At 44.8% G+C, this 24,347-nt stretch overlaps 2 protein-coding genes across 2 annotated transcripts in view; both read right to left on the reverse strand.

Moving 5' to 3' along the window:
• Positions 1–6,464: 6,464 nt before the first annotated feature.
• ZSCAN25 (zinc finger and SCAN domain containing 25) lies at positions 6,465–17,640 on the reverse strand. The gene is made up of 7 exons (XM_012639171.1): positions 17,583–17,640; positions 16,188–16,687; positions 14,770–14,971; positions 14,078–14,169; positions 12,698–12,821; positions 7,566–8,221; positions 6,465–7,490 (listed from the first exon to the last, which is right to left on the reverse strand). The coding sequence occupies exons 2-7, from the start codon at positions 16,572–16,574 to the stop codon at positions 7,308–7,310; spliced, it is 1,644 nt and encodes a 547-aa protein (XP_012494625.1). The 5' UTR covers positions 16,575–16,687; positions 17,583–17,640; the 3' UTR covers positions 6,465–7,307.
• Positions 17,641–22,910: 5,270 nt separating this feature from the next.
• LOC105805921 (transmembrane protein 225-like) overlaps positions 22,911–24,347 on the reverse strand; it is a 27,718-nt gene continuing 26,281 nt past the window's right edge. The window contains exon 4 of the mRNA XM_012638889.1: positions 22,911–23,194. Coding sequence (XP_012494343.1) covers positions 23,022–23,194 — 173 coding nt within the window. The 3' untranslated portion in view covers positions 22,911–23,021. The remainder of the gene's footprint in view (positions 23,195–24,347) is intronic.

The following is a 24,347-nucleotide window of genomic DNA, read 5'->3' on the forward strand; positions in this document are numbered from 1 at the left end:
ACAACATGTACATGAGCAAAAATGCTTTAGAAAGAAAACGAGTTACTTAGCATTCACAGACAAGGATAAGTCATTTAGTATCTACGATAGTCAGAGAAAACTCAAGTGTGACTTTAAATTCTCCATTTCAAATATCTCCTCTATTTTTATTCTTTTCCCCTAAAATAATTCCGAATTAGAGCTTCCCTCTGTCAGTGAAAGATAGGAAGCCTGATTTCGACAGATTTGACTCTTTTTTGCCCCAAGTAGAGGTCCAGTTCAGTACATGTAAAATAATAATTGAATTTTATTCTGTTTCTCGTCCCAGGGATTTTGGGACTTTGACACAAAATGTTATAAAAAGTATGGAAAAATGTGGGGGTGAGTATTCTGGAAACTTCCATCACATAGACTTGCTGCTGTGATCACGTCCCCACTGCATGGAGGACAATCTCAGCCCAGAGCCTCTTGGGATGAATCTATCTATTATAAAGGTTTTGGAGGATTGTCCTACCAAGGACCTACTCCCATATGTCTCCAGGTGTTGAGGTCTACAGACCAAATTAGGCCAAGAACGTCGCAAGTTATCACTTTTCTCCAGGCTTTGCTGGCCCAGGGACTCCTAGTATCACTTTCTGTCAAGTGTCTGGCTATTCCCCTCATCTCCATTTTTCCATCTTTAGCTTGCCTTTCATTGCATCAACTGCATTATTTCACACCCTTCTAATATGTGCTCATAAATGCATAGCTTTATCTCCTCCCCATATTGATTCACTTTTAATTAAAAGCCAAAATTCTTTCATTTAAATCTGGGGGTTAATATGTGCTTTTGAAAGAAGGGCTGGGAGATAAACAGATTGGGAAATCATTAACACTCTGCTTTTTAGTTTTATTTTCACTTTCTCTGCAAGTGCGGAGTTGTGTTGTCGTTGTTGTTGCTTAATGTAAACCAAGAGTTTTCAATAAAAGTATATACAAGTATTTCTTTGTCTATTCCATTCTGCTGACTTTGAAGAAGAGATGTAGGATATTTTAACCCACTCCGTGCCCCATGGGCTGATGGACCTTATGATTTTGTGGGGTGGCCTCAGGCAACTGCAGCAGCTGTTCCCTTTCAGAGCTGCAGAATGTTTGGTGAGAGCAGCACAAGAGGTGCAATCGTGTATTTGTATGCTACAAGCAAGTGGGAGAGGGCTTTGCCTCTTCGTACGTCTTCATCTTCTCTCATCAAGTCCTCAGAAACCACAGCACTGGCCACAGAGTTCTGCTGAGTTGGCATGGCCCGTAAGGGCCACATGACTGAGTAGGAAGAACACACAGCACCGGACCTTCATGGGACCGACTACAAGTGCCCCTTGCAACATATAGTACTTGTGAGCGCTTGATAATTTACTTGCCTTCAATGACTTAGTATCATTTTTGATAATGAAATGTTTTAAACATACAAAAAATTATGGAGAATGGTACAGGAAATACCCATGTATGCACCACCTAGACTTAACAAATGTTCTCTTGTCATCTCTAACCGTGATCTGTTTGAAAAGCTATTTTGTCTTTAAATGTCAGAGCCACATTACCTTCATTGTATGAAGACTCAAGTGGCTTCTGTGGACTGAATCTTGCCATGTGTCCTACGCTAACTTGAACTTGGAACCAATATTGCTGCATATTATACGACTAGAGTCCTTATGAATGAGCTTCACGACAGGTTTTCCTGGATAGTGACACAAGAGAGAAAGGCCTCATAAAGATGAGTTTGTGGCTGGAGAAGTTACATACAGTTTCCTACCCAACAGAGTAATATCCTGGGCTGCAAAGGGTACAATGGAGAAAAGATAATTTCTCAGAAGGTCACTACAACTGGCCTCTAGTCCAGATGCCTCCAATTTCTGGCCATTTGAGTCTGCTCCGATCAGTCTAGAATTCACCATTCTACCAAGCACTCCGTGATTTTTCAGTCCTCACTCATGCTGTTTGGATAGGTCCATCTTGGCCATTTCTATAAAATTCTAATTGTCCTTCAAGGTTCAGATCAAATCTGATGTTCCTCATGAAGCCCCTCCAGTAACCCTAGCCAGGAGGGGGTCTCCTTTCCCCTCTGGAGCTCCACAGAACTCCAATTCTGTGACAGCCATTTTCATGCTCTTCTTGGCATCGTTCATATTCACCCCAAACTCTACCCCAAATGGGACCACTGGGTCCTTTTTAAATTCTATAAAAAGGCCTTGTTCATCTTAATTACCACATATTCAGAAGAATCTATCGCAGTGCCTGGTTTAAAACAATGCGACAAAAATGTTCTGCTGTAGATGATGATGATAGTGATGATGACGACAATGACAACAGCAAACACTGGAAAAAGAACACTAATGATCCTCTCCCCATTCTGCCTTAACCCATTCCCTTTACATCTCCCTGACCTCATTCAAAGAAAAAGAATTACATATGTACTTGGTCAGAGCCTAAGGAGATCTTTGGCCCCTGTTCCATGAAGGGCAGTGTGCCCCACAATGTCTGCATCTGGGGAAGGAGCTGCCTTCTTTCCAGCCTGGCCCTGATTGTGATTAGTCCTCTTTACCCATGCATCTTGCCGGAGTCCCCACATGGGATCCAGTCAGCAATCTCCCTTTGTCCAGGGTGGGTCTGAACCCACAGGTCTTCAACTCAGATTTGGGGCTAAGAGTGGGGAGCAAGGCAGACCTAGACTCTTTTCCAGATCACCTGTTCCCAGCGAACCCAATGAAGAAAGACACTGGATGTGGCTCAGATGCTAATAAAGTGGTATATGGAGCTCAGCACTGCTACTGTTCCCTGAATCTCCAGGGATTGGGATGATTGGCAGGGCAAGATTCAGGCTTTCCTGGGTCTCTGACCATAAAACCACAATAACAGCAACAAAATCTCACTTCAAACCTGTAAAAATTATGTGAAGAAAGTTGACAACAACATGAAGAAAAGGTCTTCTCACAGTGTGCATTTGCAGTGATGGGGACTAATGCAATGATTTGACCCCATGGGAAAAATAATTGAACAAGAAAAAGGAAAAAGGGTCAGCAATGAATGAATATGAGAGACCCTCAGCTGACCTTGCTCATGGCCATCTGCAGAGAGACTTTCTGGCTCAGAGTCCTCTCTTCCAATGTAGGGCATAGGGTAAGATGATCCTTCTATTAGCAAACACATTTCAGACTGGCTCTAGTCTTGGCCTGGGGCTGCGTGCTTAGGGATACAAGGAGAGGAACATGCTCCTTGTCATCCTGGAACAGTGCAACTATAGAGTTCATAAGCTTAGTCATTCTTACAGACCCAGAACCTCCTATAAACTCACCAGCTTGTTTTTTAAGAAACAAAACTTCTACTTACGCCTCAGCTGGGATTAAAAACAGATGCATCAAGTATTTAAGTGCAATCAGCCTGAAGACAACACTCATGGCACACATTTTGACAAGGATCAAACTTTCTTGATGAAATAGCTCCCCAGGATAGACCTTGGACAGTTACTTAGTCCTACCACCACCCACGGGAGAAAAGAGGGTTTCCCATTCAAGAGTCACACCTCTGGGAACAACAGCCCCCCTCACTATCCAGCAGCATGGCACAGACAGCCAGACACCAAAGGCACACAGCACTACCACCATGTGAGGGAACTGCAGACGCCCCATCATGCACAATGAGGCATCTATGTAAGGTGACCAAACATCTCTGTTTGCTCTGGAGAGTCCCAGTCTATACCAGTGTCCTGACATAATGTACAGCACTCCCTTTTGAACTCAAAAGGGGCAGGAAACATGAGATGAGCCTGGAATATCTTGTCATACCAGAAAGCAAAAAAGCTGTCAATGATGATTAGAGGTTTGTGTTGAAAGGGATAAGAAGCCAAGTTGAAGAGGCTCCCAGTGGTCAAAGGTGAAATGATTTGAGCATCAAATTATAACTGTAGTGGATTGATCAATAACAAATGTTTAAATCCACAAACCCATTATGATTTTTTAAAAATTGGTTGCCTTTACAGGAAGCAAAGCAACCAGCTCATTATTGCAAAAACAGGCAAATAAAAGAGATGATCAAGCATTTATCCTGACTTTCCTTTATGAACTGTATGTAAGCGTAGCCTAATAGTAATGGAGGGAAATTTCTTACAGAAGTATTCCAGCTACTAAATGATAGACAAGACTAATTTATAGGACTAAAAAATAAACAGATCTAGGCTCCTAACATTATGTAAAGAGAAACAACCAGACATGCCACCATCTATGTGTTCTTGACAAAATGCAAAATATGGATCTGGTTACACCTCTGTACCTGCAAGTTTTTAGTAATAGAGAGGGCAGAGGCATGTTAAACAATGCCATAGGTATGCAAACAGAAAAATTCAGAATTTAAAAAACTCCATAGGATAAATAATCCAGTTTTTTCAATGAATAAACTTCAAGAAAAAAAGGATAACTACTATAGATTAAAAGACTTAGAAGACAAAGCAACAAATTACAATGTATAGAAAAATTATGGGGGCTATTAAAATTAATTGACTATTCTGACATTAAGAAATTGATTTTTTTTTAGGTATAATAGTATTGTGGTTTTCTTAAAAGAGCCTTACCTTTTAGAGATACACACTGAAATATTTATAAACAACATATGGGATATGCTTCAGAACACTTCAGTGGGAGAGGAAGACAGGTAGGGAAGAATGGGTAGAGATGAAACAAGACTGGCTATGAGTTTATAAATGTTAAAGTCAAATGATGAATATATGAGGATTCATTTATATATGTTTGAAATTTTCTACTATAAAAAATTTCTAGATGAGCACCGTCTGGGGGGGTGCTTGAAGCTCTGACTGGGGGGGAGGGGGAGAAAGGGCAATATATGTAACCTAAACATTTGTACCCCCAGAATATGCTGAAATAAAAAAAAAATTTCTAGAAAATAAAAAAATACAGATAACATTTCTTGACATTTAAATAGATATCAAAAATAAGGCTACAACAATTCCATGGGAAAAACTCCCCTTTAATTGAGGCTTATTTTGAGACATTGTCCATAAGTTTTGGCCTCACAGCAGACAGGGGAAGAGGCCAGATGGGAAAGCCGGCAAGGCCCAGGTCATAATGGAGCTTCTGTCAAGAGATTCCCAACTTGCTGAAAATCCAGAGGCCTGTTGGCTGAGTGTACGATCAAAGCGCGTCAACAACTTAATTCAGGTAAACAGACCACAAATGATCAACTTCCAGCCGCCCTCCCAACCCCACTCCACAGTCCCTGCCTGGCTTTGGAATACTGACCTCTGGGGAAGGCCACACTCAGGCCCAGTCAGCCCCCACATCCTTCAGACCAGAAGCCTCCTATGGGGTTTGGCTGGCAGAAGGCTGTTAGTCTTGCCTAGCTTGTCTGAGAATTGGGGAAAAAAAGAACTGATTTTGCATATGGACCTTGGCATACATGGCTGAGGAGCAGCAGCAGCCCAGTGTGTACATCTCAGATACACTTACACCCTGGTCAGCACAGCCTCCTAGGCATAGCCAATGGGCCAGAAGAACCAGGAGGGTCATTTGCTAAATCAAAATTAAACACCACGGCTGCCTGCCAAAAAATGGGACAAAATCGTGTGTTCCAACGTGGACTGAGTAAGACAACTGTGTCAGTTGTTACCATTTATCTTATATACAGTAGAAAATGGAACAAAAAAAATCTCAGTAAAAGAATATGACATTAAGAGGCACCAGGACACAAACAACATTTTACAATTACAGTACACTGTCAAAAGACAAACTCATTCACTCACTCAGCAGCCAGAGTTCAAAGGCACAGCACAACAACGACAGCAGAGCAGTCCATGCTAATTATGTAGATTATAGAATTTCAAACAGAAAGGAAACACGCCAGTGTTGGCAACATAAGGAAGCTTAAACAGTTACAAACACTGCATCTTCTCATTTTCAAAGAAATGTATTTTTTTAAATGCCTACAAATGTCTTTATGTTTCCTGAATTGGCATTCATGCAAAACGGGTCACTAACCACCTCATCATCCCCAGTTGACGTCCAGGACCCCCAGTGGCTTGGATGACAAGGGTCTAGAGAACTGAGACCATTCAGTATCCAGAGGTAGGTGGCAAATGCTTTCAGGGCAAGGTGCTGACAGGACCCAGAATACAGACTCAGATCCCAGGCCCAGCAGATTCACGAGAGCACCCACAGGTTCCGAAGATAAAGTACGTTCACTAAAATGTCAGCTCTACGAGGTCAGGGATTTTTCCCCCATTTTATTCATGAATGTATCTCAAACACCCACAAGAGTACCTGGCACGTTACAGAGCCTCAACAAATATTTGTGGAATGAATCAAATGAGGAATAGAGCAAAGCATTTTGTATACTGTAAAGTGCCATCAAATATAGAGCATTAATACTAGTTCATCTTTCAAACTTATTTAATTAGATCTTTTTACAGAACTGAATGTTTTTTAAAATACTCTCATATTTATTCAATGATCAATACCAAAATATTAATTTCCTAACAGTTTATATGTTGACAGTTGTTACAGTGCAAGGAGTAACAAATGGGGAAGTTTTAAAGAGGCGGGTAGAACATTACAGCCAGACACAAAAGAGGCTACGAATAGGGTAAAATAAACGAGGCTGCCTGAGAGAAGATCCCAACTGGGGTGGGAAGGTCCGGTGCAGGAGCAGGCAGGGAAGAATGAGCAGACAAGACACTCTCTTGGCACTTAGCACAGGCGCACTTGAGAATACTTTGGGTTATTGACAGTTGGTGTGTGTCCCCACCTCACAGCACAACCTCTGTTGAGAACGAGGTGTTGTCCATCCCCTACTCCACTGTATCCCCAGGGCCAGCAGCATAGTAGGTGTTCAATAAATATTTGCCAAATGGAAAAGAGAGAGTGGGTGGGGGAGAGGGAGAGGCTGAGCTGATGATTGTGCAGGCAGGAAAGAACCCACAGAAAAATGAGGCACCAGCTGCCAACATGTGACGAAGTTTTTGCCTTTACTGCTAGCTTTGCTCGGCAGGTAAATACGAACACCCCACTGAAGGAGAGAAACCTCAGCCTGAACTAAAGCTCAGGAGATCATTTCCCTAAAAGATGGTAAGAAAAACTGTTAGCACCACTTGGGTAAGAGATGGACACAGCTATGCTCTCTGGAAGCTCTGAGTAAACTAGGCCTGTCTTTTTCCTACGTTTGAGAACAGGTGGAAGGGTAATGTGTCGAAGGGCCTTACTATAGGCCATCACGCCACACCCGCAAGGCCCTTCAGTGAGTAAGATGAATGACACCCCTCCAACAAGACTGCCTGCCACATGGTGCCTTCACTGTACTGGGGGCTCCTGGCGGTGCTGGGTCTTCTGGTGCCGGTTGAGGATGGACCTCTGGTTGAAGCTTCGCCCGCAGGCAGGGCAGTGGTAGGGCTTCTCTCCTGTGTGGATCCTCTGGTGTCGGACCAGCCGCTCCCCTTTGCTGAAGCACTTCCCACACACCTGGCACCCATATGGCTTCTCCCCGGTGTGGGCACGCCGGTGCACAGCCAGGTTGGCATTCCTGCTGAAACTCTTGCCACACTCGCAGGCGTATGGCTTCTCCCCGGTGTGGGCACGCCGGTGCACAGCCAGGTTGGCATTCCTGCTGAAACTCTTGCCACACTCGCAGGTGTAGGGCTTCTCCCCGGTGTGCGTCCTCCGGTGCACCTGCAGGTGCTGCCTCCGGCTGAAGCTCTTCCAGCAATCCCCACACTTGTAGGGCTTCTCCCCGGTGTGGCTGCGCTGGTGCACCTCCAGGTGGTGTCTCTGGCTGAAGGTTTTCCAGCACTCACTGCATACATAGGGTCTCTTCCCTAGGTGGGTTCTCTGGTGCTTCATCAGGTACTCTCTCAGGGTAAAGCCTTTCCCACACTCCATGCAGCCATAGGATTTCTCCTCTTCGTGGGTTCGCTGGTGCCTGACCAGATTGGAACTCCGACTGAAGCCTTTTCCACACTCAGGGCACTGGAAAGGCTTCCAGAAGGAGCTATGGGTTTTGAGGTCATCATGCAGGGGGAGAGTGCCATGCTGGGGAGGAGGAAGCCCGGGCACGCCGCCCCCAGAGCCACCCGGCTCCTGTTCACAGGCCCGTCCCAGCCCAGGGCCCTGGAGATCGGCTTCCCCAAACCTCTCAGCCGGCAGTGCAGCCAGAGCCCCTTTCAGCTCTTCCTGCTGGGGCTTGGCCTCCTTTTCCTTGCTCCCAACGCCTACAGGAGAAAGGAGATAAAGACTGACTCTGTGGCAGCCACGAAAGGACATTTATATGTTAGAACTTTGCTTCTGAGGGGTCCCATTCACGGTTCCTTCTCTTTAACTCTTTCCACCTCCATGGCTTTTTACAGAATAGTCTTCCAAATTTTAGTGCCCTCCCACTTAGCTTTCTACTAATCCAGACTTTCATTTCCTTCAAAATCTAACTCAATGTTTTCCTCTAAGAAACATGCCCTAATTATTCTCTTACCCCAGGCCTCTTCGACACTGATGTACTCAATAAGCACATTATTATTCAGCACTTATTTACATGTGACCCTGTCGGAAATGCTAATTTCCACTCTTCCAGATGTCCCGCCTTCCCTCCCCATGATTAAAGCTACTCCAGCACAGGGTGGCATGCAGCCCTCCAGACCCTCCACAGCGAGCTCAGGCCCCTGTCCCTGCCCACATGGTCACTCCCCTAACCAGTGTCCTTAACCAGGTCTCCTGGGATCCTGGCAGGGGCCTGACTCAGGGAAGATGCTTGTTATCGGCTGACAGAATTAATAAGCCCCTACATGAGCATATTTATCAGGACTGAAAGGACCATGGTTCCATTGAAATGCTCAGCTTGACCCTTCCATCCTCATTCTGATCCCTCTTCCACTCTCTCTAAATTAAGAGAAAAGTTGTTCCTGGAAGAATAAGGGAAGGGGATGGGAAAAAAAGAGCAAAACAGGTACTGAGGACTAAAGAGGCCAAGAGAAGAAAGAAAGAGAAAAAGACCAATGACAACTTGTGCTTAAAGGGGGAAAGAGTCCTTTCAGGCTAGTCCATGAGAAGGTAAAAAGAAACTGACATTATGTGCCTTCTCCTTTGATAAAATATGAAATACACAAAGATCATCTCAGACTTACTCTTTTGTTCTGTAAACTCTTCATGAAAGTAAAAGTGTACAAAACATAAAGGTAGAGCTCAGAGAATTTTCATAACGAACCCCACAGTATAAATAGCATCCAGTTCAAGAAACAGAACATAACCAGCACCCAGAAGCCCCGCTTCCATCCCCTCCTTTACTATCCCCTGGCCCCAGAGGGAACACACTATCCAGACTCTTTAGTCTGTTCTTGAACTTTTTGTAATTGATTCATACATTGTTTCTGGCTGCTTCTGCTCAATATTATGTTTCTGAGATTCACCCATGTCAATGTGTAACTATTAATACAGTTTGTTCTTTTTCATTTGTGTATAGTATTCCACTGTGAGAATATATCACAACCTACTTATTAATTTGACTGATGTTCATTTGGGTAGTTTCCAGTTTGAAGCTGTTACAGATAGTAAAATTAAGACTAAATGCAGTGCATGAAACTTAACTAGATCCTGGGTAAAGCTGATTATGTGCTAGATATTATATATGGAAATTATGTTTATTTTCTTAGGTGAAATTACAATACTGGGTTATGTTGGGATGTCAATATTAGAAGACACATGTTGAAGTATTTAAGAATGAAAGATCAAGATGTCCCCACCTTCCGAATCCTTCCAAAACCACATACACACATTTTATAAATAAATATGGCAAATGTCAATTATTGAATCTAGATAAAGGTGTGTGTTCACTGTACTAGTCTTAGCTTTTCTGTACATTTGAAAATTTTTACAATAAAAGGTCAAAATATAAAGTTGATGGAAAATAAATACAATGAAATATCTAAGCACAGACAGACAGTGGGAGAAAGGTCTAGTAGTCAAAAGAGAATGGTTTTGAATGTTGCATTGGCTACCAGACTGCCATTGGATCATGGAAAAATTAATTAACCTCTCTGAGCATTACAATCTTCACCTTCAAAATGGATTGTACACTCATGAAGGATGCTATACACACAGATATGATATGCAATGGTAGGTAGTATTATTTTAGCTCCCAGACCAGGTACATGACTTCCAGCTACTTCCAGGGACCCTCTACTTGGACCTCAAACTCAACAAATGGAACCCTCCATTCTCCCCCTTAGGAAAACATTTCCCTCCCTTTCTGGCAGTAGCAACATCATTTTTCCAGTCCCCTAGCCAGGATCTGAGACTCCTCTTTGACTTTTCTTTTTCCTTTCCTCTGGCCAATCAGTGACAATCCTTAGAGTTCAGTAAACCCCTTTCTTCACAGACAACAGGGTGTGAAGGGTTCCTGCTCTTACCCTTGTGTCTACGTTACTTCAACCCTCCAGGCTGACTGTACCCTGCCATCAATTCAATTTTCCTCAAGTAAAGCTTCCATTACATTTCTGTGTGCTGAAAAATTTTAAAACAAAGCACCCATAGTCCTCATGGCTGGCCTCACTCTATTTACCCCAGCCTCTCTCTTATTCCTCTGAACACTGATCTTTCACCCCAGAGCCCTCACCATCTTGGGAACCAGCCACCAGATTCCTATACTCAGATTTGTGCACATGATATTCTTTGCCTCTGTGATTCCAAATCATCTTCTAAATTCCTACTCCATCCCAGTCCTATGTCTCCACCCTCCTCATTACCATTACTGCAATTACAACGCAGACCACAAGGTTTGCAGTTAATCGTTCTCTAATGAGAACAGACCAAGAACTGGAAGGGATCTGAGAACCCATCTGGCCCAACCTTTCTTCCAGATGTCCATCCTCTACTGATGAAGCAGCTCAGGCCCAGCTCCACACAGCTGTCAATGTAAGAGCAGGATGACATGAGAATGAACCTCAGGAAGACCCGAAGGCTTGGACAGCTAGCAGATAGAACACTTGGGAAATGGACAGTCCCATCACCCAGCCTCAGCAGAAAGGCTTAGGTATGTGCTTGGGTTGTTCTGAAATGCTGAGCTGGTGAGAGACAAGCACAGAACCAGAATCTCTAGAACAGTCAGAAATGGCCAGGAGGGTGTGAAAACACTGTGAGAATGGGAGGGCAGAATCTTTACCCCACACGGTAGCATCACTGGCAAAAGTACCTCCCTGAGGAGGATCATGATGCTGGGAGGCTGGCACCTCTGTCTGGGGCATGTCACACGAGCCCCTGATCTGTGCAGTTATCCCCGAAGGTTTCCACATCCTTTGCCATTGCAGCATGGCACATCTCTTCTCTATGTAAAACATGCTGGCATCTTTCGGCTACTCACGTCACTGTCATGCTGTGACAACCTTGCCCTGTACCCAGGTCTTGCCCCCACCCCATACGCTACTCCATCATGACCACCATTACATGCACTTGGCCTCTTCACCTGAACTGTAAGACCCTAGATGTAAGCTCTTTTGCTTTCAACTTTTCATAGTGACAGCAGAGCATTGGCCACACAGTAAGTGCCAAATACATCTTCATGGGTAAATAAGTAAATAAATGCTAACTCATAAAAGAATCACTTTATAATATTTCCACAACTCATAAAACAATCCGACGTCATCACGGTTGCCACACATGTAGATGTATTATCTCCTTTCATCCTCACAGCACCGTAAGGCCATGTTCTATGAGCAGCCCCATTTCACAACTGAGGAAAACTAGACCTGAAAAGGTGAAGAAAGATGCCCAAGGTCACGGGTAGCAAATGGTAAAGCCAGGACAGATTCCCTCATGTCCTGGAGGAAGTGCAATGATACCCTTGCTCATCCCTCAACAAATTTCAAAATGAGGAAAGGCCAGGTGGGGTCATTACAGAGGAGTGGTCAGTGTACAACTCATAAGAAGCTATGAAAGGAAAAGATAAGAGACTCAGAGGGAAACAAGGAGAGAGTTGTTCCTGGCCATATTGTTTTCCTCTCCCCACTGTTCTCTTTCCACCCACACTGCAACCTGGCAGGCCCCAAGCCCCATGGTGCCCTCTGCTGGCTGCCCCACGGGCCTTCACCCTGGACCTCCTCCTATGAGCTGCTGTCACTCATGTGATGGCCGCATCCCCAAAGGCTCTGACCTCAGGTCAAACCAGGCCACTTGAGGCCAGTGAGGCCCTGCTTCCTCTGTGACTCCGCCTGCACCAACCTTTCCCATGGCTAAGCTCCCACTGTGCATCCTCATGCCCTCCTCCACACACTGTGTGCTCCCACAGTTTCGTGTATTTCAGTCCAGCCCACTTCCTGCCGGAACACAAAGCTATTAACATGAGGCCTGCACGCAGGGAGCACTCATAAATATCTGCTGAATGAACAAGATCAGACACTCCATCTTTTGATGTTTTTCTCTTGCTCTGAAGCTCCCAGTACCCTTCAGTCATGGTCACAAAGTATCTGGGGATCCTAATGAGCAACCTGTCTCACTACGGCCAGACAAATGGCCTCGTGTTTTCCTGCTCTGTAATCCAGCTCCTCTCTCCACACAGGAATACACCGAACCACCTTTCCTCTGGACCTGTTCACTGGTCTGCCATGAAATCCTTTGCCAGTCATATCGGGGCTAGGGCAGAAACCAGGACCCGAGCTTTCAAAACTCCTCAGTTTCTTACCTGTGGGTCAGAGACAGAGTCTTACCTGCAGAGACCCCGCAATTCTGTGGTTCCACATACTCCCCAAAGCAGTCTATCTGGGCTGGGGTCACGTGCCTCCACTCCTCCTCAGGGAAGACCAAGGCCATATCTTTAAACGGTCCCAACCCCTGAAACGAAAGGAGATTGCTATGGCTAAAAAAAGAATCCCAAGGAGGAGCAGTCTGAAAGCAGGAGCTAACACAGGGGACAACACAAGGGAAGAGCAGAGCAAGACAACAGAAGGACCCTGGTCCCTGATGCCTTGGGAGCAGCACCACCTACCTCCCAGCAGTTTAATGAGAGCAAATGACTTGTTTGAGTCTCAGCTGTGGCGTCTCGCCTTGCCGCTGACAACAGCAGCACCCCATTTCCACTCTGCAGTCACCTCAACTCACACCTCAAGCTTGACAGAGCCTGGGAGCTGCTATTTACTGTCTTATATAGAACCAATTTTCCCTAAGAGGCAAGTTCACATTTAGGCAAGCCCTGTCTTAAGAACAATGCCATGTTAAAACAAATGCATTCTCATTTTCTCATTCACTATGCCATGAATAACTATTATGGTAGAAGGCAAGGTCTGACCAAATTAAAACACACTGGTGACATCTCTCATCCCACACCAAACCACATCCTTAGAAAAGAGGAATGAGAAATGGTGTTGGCATCAAACCCTGCCTAAATATGGCTTCAGGTAAGTCAGATTTGACTCACTTTTTTCTGCCAAACAATACCTTTTCTTCATGAAGGAACTCTTTAACACTCACCCCCTTCAGAAAAGTTCCCCATTGGAAACCTCTCCACCTCCTTGGTAACACTCAGCACCCTGTGGAAGAGAGAGTGCCCCATCTATGATTCAGTTACCCCCATTTGTGGGAGGTGAGGGTTAAAAAGGCCCAAACTCCTAGTGTGGCCTGTGTGGGCCAGAGAGATCACCCTGTTCTGCACTTCTGGCTGAACCACATTCCCAACCCTGGCTCAGCCACATTCCTGCTGATGGGGTGGGGGGGGCATCCAGAGGAACAGCAGCAACAGAAGCATCCATAAAGGGCACCCACACAACGGGATCTTTATCTCAGGGTTGACCATCACAGCATAGGTAGCCCTGTGGGGTTTCTATCAATAATGTCATCTTCTTCACAATTATAAAAGTAACACCAACAAGTCAATCTTGGTTTAATGTCCAGGGATAAGGCTCAATGAAAATGAACACCTGGAGATAGTGGTACAACAGAGAAAACGATACCATCAGGTCCACCAGGACTAGAAAAGAGAATGACCCAACTTTGGAGGGGTGGGAGCATGTTGTTGTACTGAGAAACCTTGGCAAGGTGATCCTCAATCACAGCAACATCGTGAACTCTGGAAGGGCAAAGTCATAGCTCACCTGGGATCCAGGTGTAAAAAACCCAGCTGCCACCTCTTGGTCTCTGGTATTCACTGGAGGGAGGCCTGGACCCACCTGAAGAATAGGCAGAGCTGAGCAGGGACAAAAAGCAAGAAAGAATCAGCACTGTCATGTAGTTAGCTTATTCAAAGGTGTCCCCCACCCGACATACACAACCTCAGGAACTAGGAGACTCTAGATAGAATCACTTCGGTATCACACTTTCCCACACACGAGTGTCCCCTGCCCTGTTCTCAGCTGGGAAGACCATAGCAGCCCTGTCCCCTCATGTTCCTTAGTCACACTCTGGGAATAAGCCCCTTTGAGATTCAGTAACGAAATAAAGTCACACATTACTTTGAGGGATATGATTAATATGCCCACTTAAAAACCTATTCCCATGTGTCAGCTGAGTATTTCCTGATGGTTTCTAGAAGGGATCTGAGGGAAAGGAGAAGAGAGAAACAATCAGAGAACATAATCCCAGATATCCCCTCCGAAACCAGAGGCCAGGTAGAGGAAACAATTTCATTTCATCCATTTCCTGCCAAAGTCAAGGAAGTAGCCAAGAAAATTCAGAATTACACCTTGCAGGTAACTTTGTTTAAATATCACTGAGTTTCTGAAGGACAAGGGGATGGGGTAGCCTGCAAAGGAGTTTTCTGTGCCCTTACATGCTATTTGCATCTTACCCTGCTCCTGGAAGTCTTGCGTCCCGTCTCCAGGGCCTTGATTGAGCCGCTCCTCAGTGCCTTGGTCTAGGCCTTGAACTCCTTCCCCATGGGGTATCCCCCACTCGGGCTTGACATCTACTGGCCCCAGGTGGATGCCTGGCTCCCAAGCACCTCTGCAAAGTGCTGTCTCCTCCTGCTCTCCCTGCACATGGCATGGAACCTAAGAACAGTTCCCAACACCAATTAGAATGAGGCCTGGGCAAGGCTGTTATGAAGGGAGTTGAATTAAAACCTAAAAAGAGAATCAAGAAAAGAACCATTCTAGCTTCATAGGAGAGGAAGGAAAAGCCAGCTGAGCTCTTCCCCAGCACATCAGTAAGGTAGTGAAAAAGAAGTCAAACTCCCTTTATCAGGCCCTGAGCAACTTTTCTCTGTCCATGCCATTTGACAAGGGTCCCTTCTGCCTGCCTGACATCAGTCAAATATCACCATGAATAACATCACAAAGAGCCCAAATACTGTCCTGCTAAAAGCTTAGCACAATACACTCGCTACTAGAAAAGAAAATTTCCCAATACAAAAGCTAAAAATAAAACATGCAAAGCCTAGACTCTGCAGTAAATTAACTAGTGAGAAACAGCTGCTCTAAAAAGAGCAAGGAAAGTCAGGAGGACTCTCACAGAGACACACTCACAAAAACAAGGCTCTTCCTGGTCCACTTTTAAGCTCCTGAGCTGGGAGGAGAAAAAAAATTCTCTTAGGGTTCTCCAGGAAGACAGGAAGTCAAGGGTGATGACAGTGTGGAAGGGAGGCTGAACTATGGAATGACTGGGACTTGTGAGCAACACCGTAACATTGGTCCTGTTTCCTTTCCTAGCCATCCATCAGGTGACTGTACCAGAGTGACAGAAATATGGCCAGAGTTCCAAGGAAGCATTTGTGGGGCAGTCACTTGGTGTCATCAGAACACCACCACCAAATCACTACAGGAGCCCTCTGGGTCAACATCTCAGACGCAGACACAACACTACTATGGACAATTCTTCTCAGGATATTCTTAAGAACATTCACCAAGAGGGATTCCCTGCATTTCCATAGGCATCTCTGCCCAAAGTGGGGCTGGGTCCATGAGGGACCCTGAAAACAGTTACAACTGCCTTCTTTGTGCCTGATGCTCACAAAGAAAACATGGCCAGGCCTCTGTCCTAATGGCCACACAGAGGCTTCAGGCCCTTCTGCATGCCAACATCTTCCCTGGGAAAGGCTTTTCTTGCTAAAAACTCCACTGCTTTCCAGCAAGTACCTCAGGGAGTCTAGGAGCAGAGGAGGGAGGTTCTACACCTCATCCATTCCCACTGTTTAATAAAATCTTTCAATTCTTTAAAACTTCCTTCCCACGCCAACAGCACAAGACCTGGATCCCCCTTCTCACCCACCGCCTTGGCCTCCAGCGCTCTTTCTGTCAAGTCCTCCACCATGGCCACCAGGGCCTTGCCACTCTCCAGGCTGTGCTCCCGAATCCATGCATAGAACTCCCGGGGCAGGATGGTCAGGAACTGCTCCAGCACCAGCAGCTCCAGGATCTGCTCCTTGGTGTGCAACTCAGGCCTCAGCCACCGACGACAGAGCTCTTGGAGCTCCCTAAGGGCTTCCTGGGGTCCAGCTGCCTCCTGGTAGCGGAACTGCCGAAACCTCAGACGAAAAGTTTCAGGACTGGAGTCTTCCCTTGTCCTGCCCCATGGCAACTCTTTCTCCAGTTTCACCACAGGAACACCCGTTTGCTGCTGAGGCTCTTCCGCCATCCCCGGATGCTCTTTAAGCATCTTTGCGCTCCCTCCCAGAAGACTGAGAATGATAGTCTTCTGAGAACCCTTTTGAGAATATGACACACATGAAAGGTCAGTCCGTCCCAGTCGTCTCTACATCAGTGAATATTCTGCTGGAGAACATGGTAATTACTTTCTCTGAGGCATTTTCAAAAGACTGAACATAGATACTGAAAGTTATGTCAATTTAATTCAGTATCTGCTAAGCACCTATTAGGTGCAGAGAGTAAATAGAAAATGAGTAAGATTAACCTTATACTCACAAATAGTTTAGGATCTGACTGGGACAATAACACTACAATCAGGGAATAATATAAAATGGGTTAGTCAACAGGGCCCACTCTTCCAATACTAAAGGAAACATATATTCAACACACAAACATACACATACATATACATATACTAGGCATGCAGAAACTAGAAATACAGTAGAGAACAAGACAGACAAGGAGCTTGCCCTCTTGAAACTCATATACTAGTGAAGGCAAAAAAAAATCCAATGTAAGCAAATAAAAAAATTGCCAGTGGGGATAAGTTCTAGAAAGAAACAAGTAAGGTGCTCTGTTAACTGGCAACAATTGACTTGGAGAAGGCTTTTCTGAAGACATGATACTGAGCTGAGACCCAAAGGATAAGAATGAGCCAGTCATTCAAAGAGCATTCCAGGCAAAAGCCTTGAGGCTAGAAATTACTCTGCATGTCCAAGAACAAGCCAAACTTCTCACTTCAACAGAGTGAAAGGGCAGAGCTGCACACACAGAGGTGGCAGAGGCAGGCAGAAACCAGATCACCCAGAACCTGGGCCACAGTAAGAAATATGAGCTTTATTCTTACTTCTTAGTTTGGTGGGGAGCTACATGTTTTACAGAAGTCATTCTGCCTGTGTCAACACACAGTAGATTAAAGGAGGAAAGAAGAAGAATGGCACTTACGGCAGTTCAAGCAGGAGATGACAGGGGCTTAGATCAGGGTGGTGGCACAGCAGCAGATAAAATCAAGACGTACTTTGAAGGTAAAGCGAACAAACTTGCTGGTAGCTTACATGTGATGGTGTGCTCCACCTAAAGAAAACAATGGAGCAACATACATACTATTATTATAAATGACCAAAAGAGTTCTACTTTGCAAAGGCTTTATATTTAGAAAGCATGTGAACACACGCTTCATTTAATATTCAAAACAATTCTGTGTAGTGAGTACTACTCCCCCTACTTTTCAGATGGAAAACAAAAAAGAGGTTATTATATAATGATGACTGCCTCCCACCTGGTACAGATAAAAAACATGGGCACTCCAAAGACAGAGATCAATGTCAATCCAAGTATTCAAGAGAAAGAAGAGGCCTGTAGGAGACTGGAGGATGAGTCCTATTTTCCTCCATGGGGGTTAGGGGGGAGGACCTAAGCTGGGGAGACAGACCTGAAAGTCCAAAGCAGCGGGGAAGGGACTCTGCTCATCAGAAAGAGGAAAGGTCACCCTGACTGGAGCAAAGAACGTGTAACAGGCAGGAGGCACGTCCCCAGCTCCCGCTAAATATTATATTGGATGTTTGTGTACTTATTTTCACCCTTAAACCGATTTTACATTTTCAGTCTATTCATTTTCTCTGCCGCATCAATTGGGATTTCTACTCCATGACTTTCTAGCTATTGCATTTGTTTGCTCCACTAGTGTACTTAACCGCGCTATAGCGCACGTTTACCAACGTGTCTCCGTCTACCAGATGCGCTAAAGGCAAGAAAGGTCCAGATTCATCTTTCATCTCTGACACTTGACAAATAAACGTTGCCCCATTGCTACTCTTCAAATGAGTGTCCTAAGACTTGTTCTAAAATGATTACTTTCACTTTTCAGACTTACGCTTTGGTTCAACATCACCTCAGGTTCGCGGACACCCCTGCGTTAAGCCAGGCCTGGCCGGGCGGGATCAGCCTCGCTCCTACCTGAGCCTATCGTGGCGCGGCCCCTCCAACGCCGACCAGCAGGGCCTGGGTACCGCGAGAGGCAGTAGCGGGGAGACGCGCCGCCCGCACCTGGGTCTGGGCAGAAGTAGACTGGCTTCCGCGCAGCCCCGCAGCGGCACCACAGCCCGACCCCGCTCCCTCCCACCGCCAGCCGCGGCCCTGACCCGCCTCCCACCCGCGCCCCCTCACCCCTGCCGCACTCGCCCGTGCTCTCCGCGGACCGGAAGTGATCTGCGGACGCTGTCAGACAGGTGCGTGAGGAAAGGACCGCTTCCGTTTCCTCTCTAGGACGCTCGGAGGTGCATCTCGATGGTCGCTCGTTGCCGCGGGCGATTCACAAGCTCCTCCTGGGCTGACTGCCCTCCTCGAGGTGCTCTGTCGCCGGGCTCCTTTGCGCCTCCGCGCCTTTGCACCTGCTTTCCCTCTGTGGAAAGGACTCGATGTATCGCTAGACACGCGACTGGACACGGCGCCGCCCTCAAACGGCTTTAGAGTTCAGACTGTCACCACGAGGTTATTCCGCTCTACCGTGCCTTGTGCAAGGCGTCGGGCAGAGGCAAAATTGAAAATGATGGTTCAGGATCCGGGTTTAGAATGAAGGGGTTAGAGATAAAACTGGATTGATAAATTAGTCTAAACTCTGGTTTGGATTGACTTAGAATGTGAATAATCTTCATGTCTGCAGAGTGGCCTCCTTCCAGTCTGACATCATCTGTCTCACTTCCAGATGGCTGGGCCCAGGAGAGAAGCAGAACCCGCTTTTCAGCTGTTTCTCCTATGTTACAAAATCCAAACTTTGTTTTTGTTTTAATTAATACATGTTTTTTCATTTCTCGAATTTCTGTTTGGTTCTTTTCAACTATTCTAGATTGATCTTTTTAAAAAATATATTCTATTTCCTGCAGATATTTTTTAAGCCTTTCTTTAAACATAGTAAATATAGTTGAGTCTGATAATTCGGAGACCTGAAGTCCCCTCAGATCTCTTTCTGCTGACTGCCATTCCCACTGTTTTTGCTGATGCCATTCCCACCTACAGTGCCCCAGAGCGTTCATTTCCCACCATCTCATCAGCTCTGGGATTATCCAACTTTAATCTCTACCAATCAATAGGGGAAATAAATGTTACATCATTTCTTATTCATATTTTCTTCATTGTGAGTGATGTCAGTCATTATTCCTACATTTATTATAATAACTACTTCTCTTTTTCTGTGAACTGGCTTGCCCTTGTGTTTCGATTAAGCTGCTTATCTCTTATTGATGTACGAGTTTTGGGGGCATTCAATAAATTGGCATTCCTCAAACATACCTTCCTTATATATACCCTGATGCCTTGTTTCCTTGTGTGCTTGTTTATGACTATAATCTTATTTTCCTTGGTGAATTTTTTGTGGAACTTCTCTGAGTTCCAAGATAACGTGAAATTCTCTAGAGAGGATTTACATTTTTTTCCTTCCACATAATTGCCAGCATCACCAGCCCAAGGCCGCTGTAAACTATAGTTTGAAGATATTTGAACCATGCTAGTAATATAAATTTGGGCTGCAGGTGTATGAGGGGCGATTTGTGGTTACAACTTCTCAATGACGGCTTTGCGGTTGTTTGGCTCAGCACTAAGACCAATTTCCTTGCTGGACCCTGGGGTAGGAGTATAGGACACATTACTTATCTCTCACTCTTACACTGATGATGTGGCCTTTGCAGTCTTTCACCAAGGCAGGAAAGCTCTCCTATTAGATACCCTTCCTTGGGTGAGCTCTAGGCATAGCTTACAAAAATCAAATCTCCCTAGAATGGTTTCTCTGGGTATTGTTCTTCACTTCGATGCTATCTGATCACCCATTACTATTTTATTCTCTTTTTGATACTTTTAAATTTCATAATGCATTTTATCATTTCTGTTGTTTGGGGCAGAAGAATCAGTCCAAATATTTAGTCTGCCATGTTTTCAGATGCAGGCTTTCTCCAGCCCTCTTTATTTATATATTTTACTTCTTCCAGCTAGTACAGGAAAAATTAAATTTTTAATGTATACATAATATTCTGTCCTATGAATATAGTATACTGTCTTAAATCATTCCAATGTAGGATAAATAATCTACAATAATTCTTTTACTATTAAAAATAACCTTGAACAAGCATTCTTGTATATGAATACTTTGATTCGTTATTTCCTTAGAATAAATTCCTAGAAATTCAACTCCTGGGTCAACAGGTATAAATATTTTAAGCATACTAATGCATATGGTTAAAATGCTTCCCAGAAAGTTTAGCCAATTTACATTCCCATGAAATGTAATAGGAGGGTGCTCAACTCACCAAAATTAACTGATTCCCAATCTTTGTGGATTTGATTTTCATTTATTTTTTATTTGACCAATTCTATGGCCCTATAGCAAAAATTCCTCGCACACTGTGGCAATAAATCCACCAACAATCTTAGCTTTCATTGGTGTTGTGAATGTCCATTGTTTTCTGATTATCTATAGGAATGTGGGTGAGAAGATAGGAGAGTTGAGTCATGGACTACTACCCTCTTCTAACTTTAAGCTAAAATTACTAAAATAGTCATGCCTATTCTTAAATCTCTCCCCCCAGAGGCCTTCCATGCACTTTCCATACCTTCTACACCTTTCCAACACACAAGTCCCAATGTGTTTGTTCTCTTATCCTATTCATAGCCATTCCCTCTCAGGGTGGGTCCCTCTCAGGCCTCTGAGGGTTAATACTTGCTAATGATTTGGAATTTGCCACCACTAGCACCCCATATATTCTATGATCTACCCTACTGTGTTCACAAAGCCAGTCCCCCAGTATGGCTTCCCCATACTGGTTCTGCTGGATTGGAGTGGTTTGGGCCACAAATATATAAGTTGGAGTTAGTTTTTTTCTATGCCTAGTTTCACTAGCAATTATAGTTTCTACATTTTTTTTTTCAAGAAGGAGAAGTAAGAAGACTTGGAACTAGGCTGTCACCATATCCATATAAGAAACTCCCAAGATACCTTTTGGAGAGAAATGTAATAAGAAACTCCAAAAAATTGACCAGGCTGGCTTATACCTGTAATCCTAGCACTCTGGGAGGCCGAGGTGGGAGGATCACTTGAGCTCAGGAGTTCAAGACCAGCCTGAGCAACAGCGAGACCCCGTCTCTACTAAAAATAGAAAAATTAGCCGGTCATTGTGGCCCATGCCTATAGTCCCAGCTACTGGGGAGGCTGAGGCAGGAGGATCGCTTGAGCCCAGGAGTTTTAGGTTGCAGTGAGCTATGATGATGCCGCTGTACTCTAGCCAGGGTGACAGACCAAGACTCTGTCTCAAAAAAAAAAAAGGGAGACCCCCATCTCTGCAAAAAATAGAAAAATTAGCCAGGCATGGTGGTCATGCCTGTAAGTCCCAGCTGGAAGGCTGAGGTGGGAGGATCGCTTAAGCCCAGGAGTTAACTGTTAGTTTTTCAGGCATATACCTCTTAGCTCCTCTGCTCAGGTATGTGCCTCTGGAGGACAGGGACAAACTCTGATACCTCTGTGTACCCCAAGGTGCACCACATGAGGTCCACCCTCATTGAACACTATTTAACAGTCACAACAGAACCCACTTGACTCTAGCCATGTTCATTGCATCCCCTCTACAAAAAGACATCCACAGCTCCCTGCACTTGTTTTTGAAGTTGTATTGCTTAATTCTAAGAGCTTTTCCACATAGGTGTTCTTTAGAGAGAAAAGTGGGAAGCCATTGCTATGTGGTATCTTTGAGATGAAGGGTGGCGATGAAGCCAGTGGAGGGCTTGGATCACTGTTCTAGCTTCTCCATGGCCCCATCCTAGTAGGGAGACTGAGTGCTCCTCAGGCTGTGAATGGGGGCATCCTGGGGGTGCACTCGGGAGACCTCTGGTTCTAGGGAAAGGCTGGAAGCCAATATGTCAATTGGATAACTTGCCTACGCCTTCCCCAGAGGCACAGACTCACCGAGCTCAGGCTTCCAGTCTTAGCAGCTCAATCTTGGGGAAGCGCTTTCACCATTAAATACCCCCACCCCTTTCCCCTGAACACATATTTAAGAAAAGTTTACTGAGTCACCCTTTTATCAGAGGACATCCCTTTTTCTTTTTAATGTTATCAATTCAATTTTTGTTCTATTAATACAAAATCCCACTTCACTTGATCATCTTGTAATACTCCTCCCTTCCCTCTTGCTCTCCAGGCTCAGTTTTTGAGGTAGGGATCAACAGAGTAGCCCTTCTTTTGCTGAAAACACCAGCCGAAAAAAGTCACTCAGGAAGCTCAGAAGAGTTCAAAGAACTTTTAAGAAATTTCAGATACAAGCAAGACAGAATCACTCCGAGTATGGGGACATGGAAAGTTGATTCAACACTCAAGAAGCTCCTCAAAGGCAGCAGACACTGGCGGAGAAGTGGGAGGTACATACACCTACACATGCACTCACCCTGCTCAAAGAGGGTAGAAGGACATCCTGGGCTAGATAACTGTTTCTTCCTTCATTAGTGTCTCCTTTTGTGCTGAGCTCAGTTCTCCTCCCAAACTCTCCAGCTTGTCCAACTTCAGGCTCCCCTGGGACTCCTCAATATTCTGGGAAATGGGCAACAGATGGCAGCTGGGGCAGGCTATTTCTTGAGAGAGGCACATGGCACCTAGGCAGCAGCAAAGGTTTGGGTCAGGTCAGAATGTTGAGCTCCATGTCCTGGAGGTCAGGAACTCCTGATGTGAGTCCCTCTGGTTCTGGACCCGCCCTCTCCCGTTCTCCCCTCCAACCTAGAGTATTATGGAGACAAAAGGGAAAACAGAATGTGCCAACTGACAAGGAATACAAATAGATGGATAAAATCACAGAGCCACAGCCAGGGCTGGAAGGCATCTCAGCAATTGCCTAGCCCATTAATAGGTGAGAAAAACAAGGGCTTAGAGAGAGGAAGGTCCAGCATAAAACCCGGGCCTCTTGATGCCCAACCCAAGACCCTCAGTAAAGTAAAAAAAAGGAAAAAAACAAAAACAGCTGATGTTCATAAGAATAATGGAGATATCTTGAGTGAATGACAAATGCTGTGTTAAGGTTAAGACTAAGACAAAAGGCAACTTATATTTTTAGCAGTATAGCAGATTACTCTCCCACTAAAAACAGCAAAAATTCTAAATAAAACATTTCTTTAAAAACTTATTTTTAAATGCATCACTGAGCTGGCATCAAAGTAAGATATTCTTAGAAGCCAAAACCAGGAAATACAGAAATCTAGAGAGTTAAGCAAGCACACAATTAGCCTTCACCTTGGCAGCCAACCCAGGTAATCCTGAGTTTCCTTCTGTTGGCCATTTGGGGCACAGAAGTAGATGAAAAAGCCCAGGGCTCACTCAAGATGGGGAGTCTAATGAGAGCCCGCCATATGAAGTTGGAAGCTTGAAGTTATCTGTGTTGGCTGAGACTGAGAAATATAAGCTGGCTGTTATGTGGATCTGTAGCTAAATTCACAATACAATAGTTTGTGAGCCTAGGCTGGTGGTGAACTCAAGCACCAGGCAGAAGCAACTGCAAATCCTTTAGGAGGAAACACTTAAATCCAGGTCTCAAAGATTTCCTACAAATAAAATTCCAAGGAAAATGAATTCACAGTGAAAAAATACAAAACATACAGGAAACGAGACACCACAAGGAAGAGCCTGTAGAAACAGCAGGAAACAGACTCAGACCTGCAAATAATTCATGTATGAAACTTATAAGACACAGAATGTAAAATAAGTATTTTCCAGCATGTCTGATAAAAAATATATTTAGAGAATTATTAAAAGTGT

This window comes from Propithecus coquereli, unplaced genomic scaffold (genome assembly GCF_000956105.1).
Source record: "Propithecus coquereli isolate 6110/MARCELLA unplaced genomic scaffold, Pcoq_1.0 Scaffold137, whole genome shotgun sequence".
NCBI lineage: Eukaryota > Metazoa > Chordata > Mammalia > Primates > Indriidae > Propithecus > Propithecus coquereli.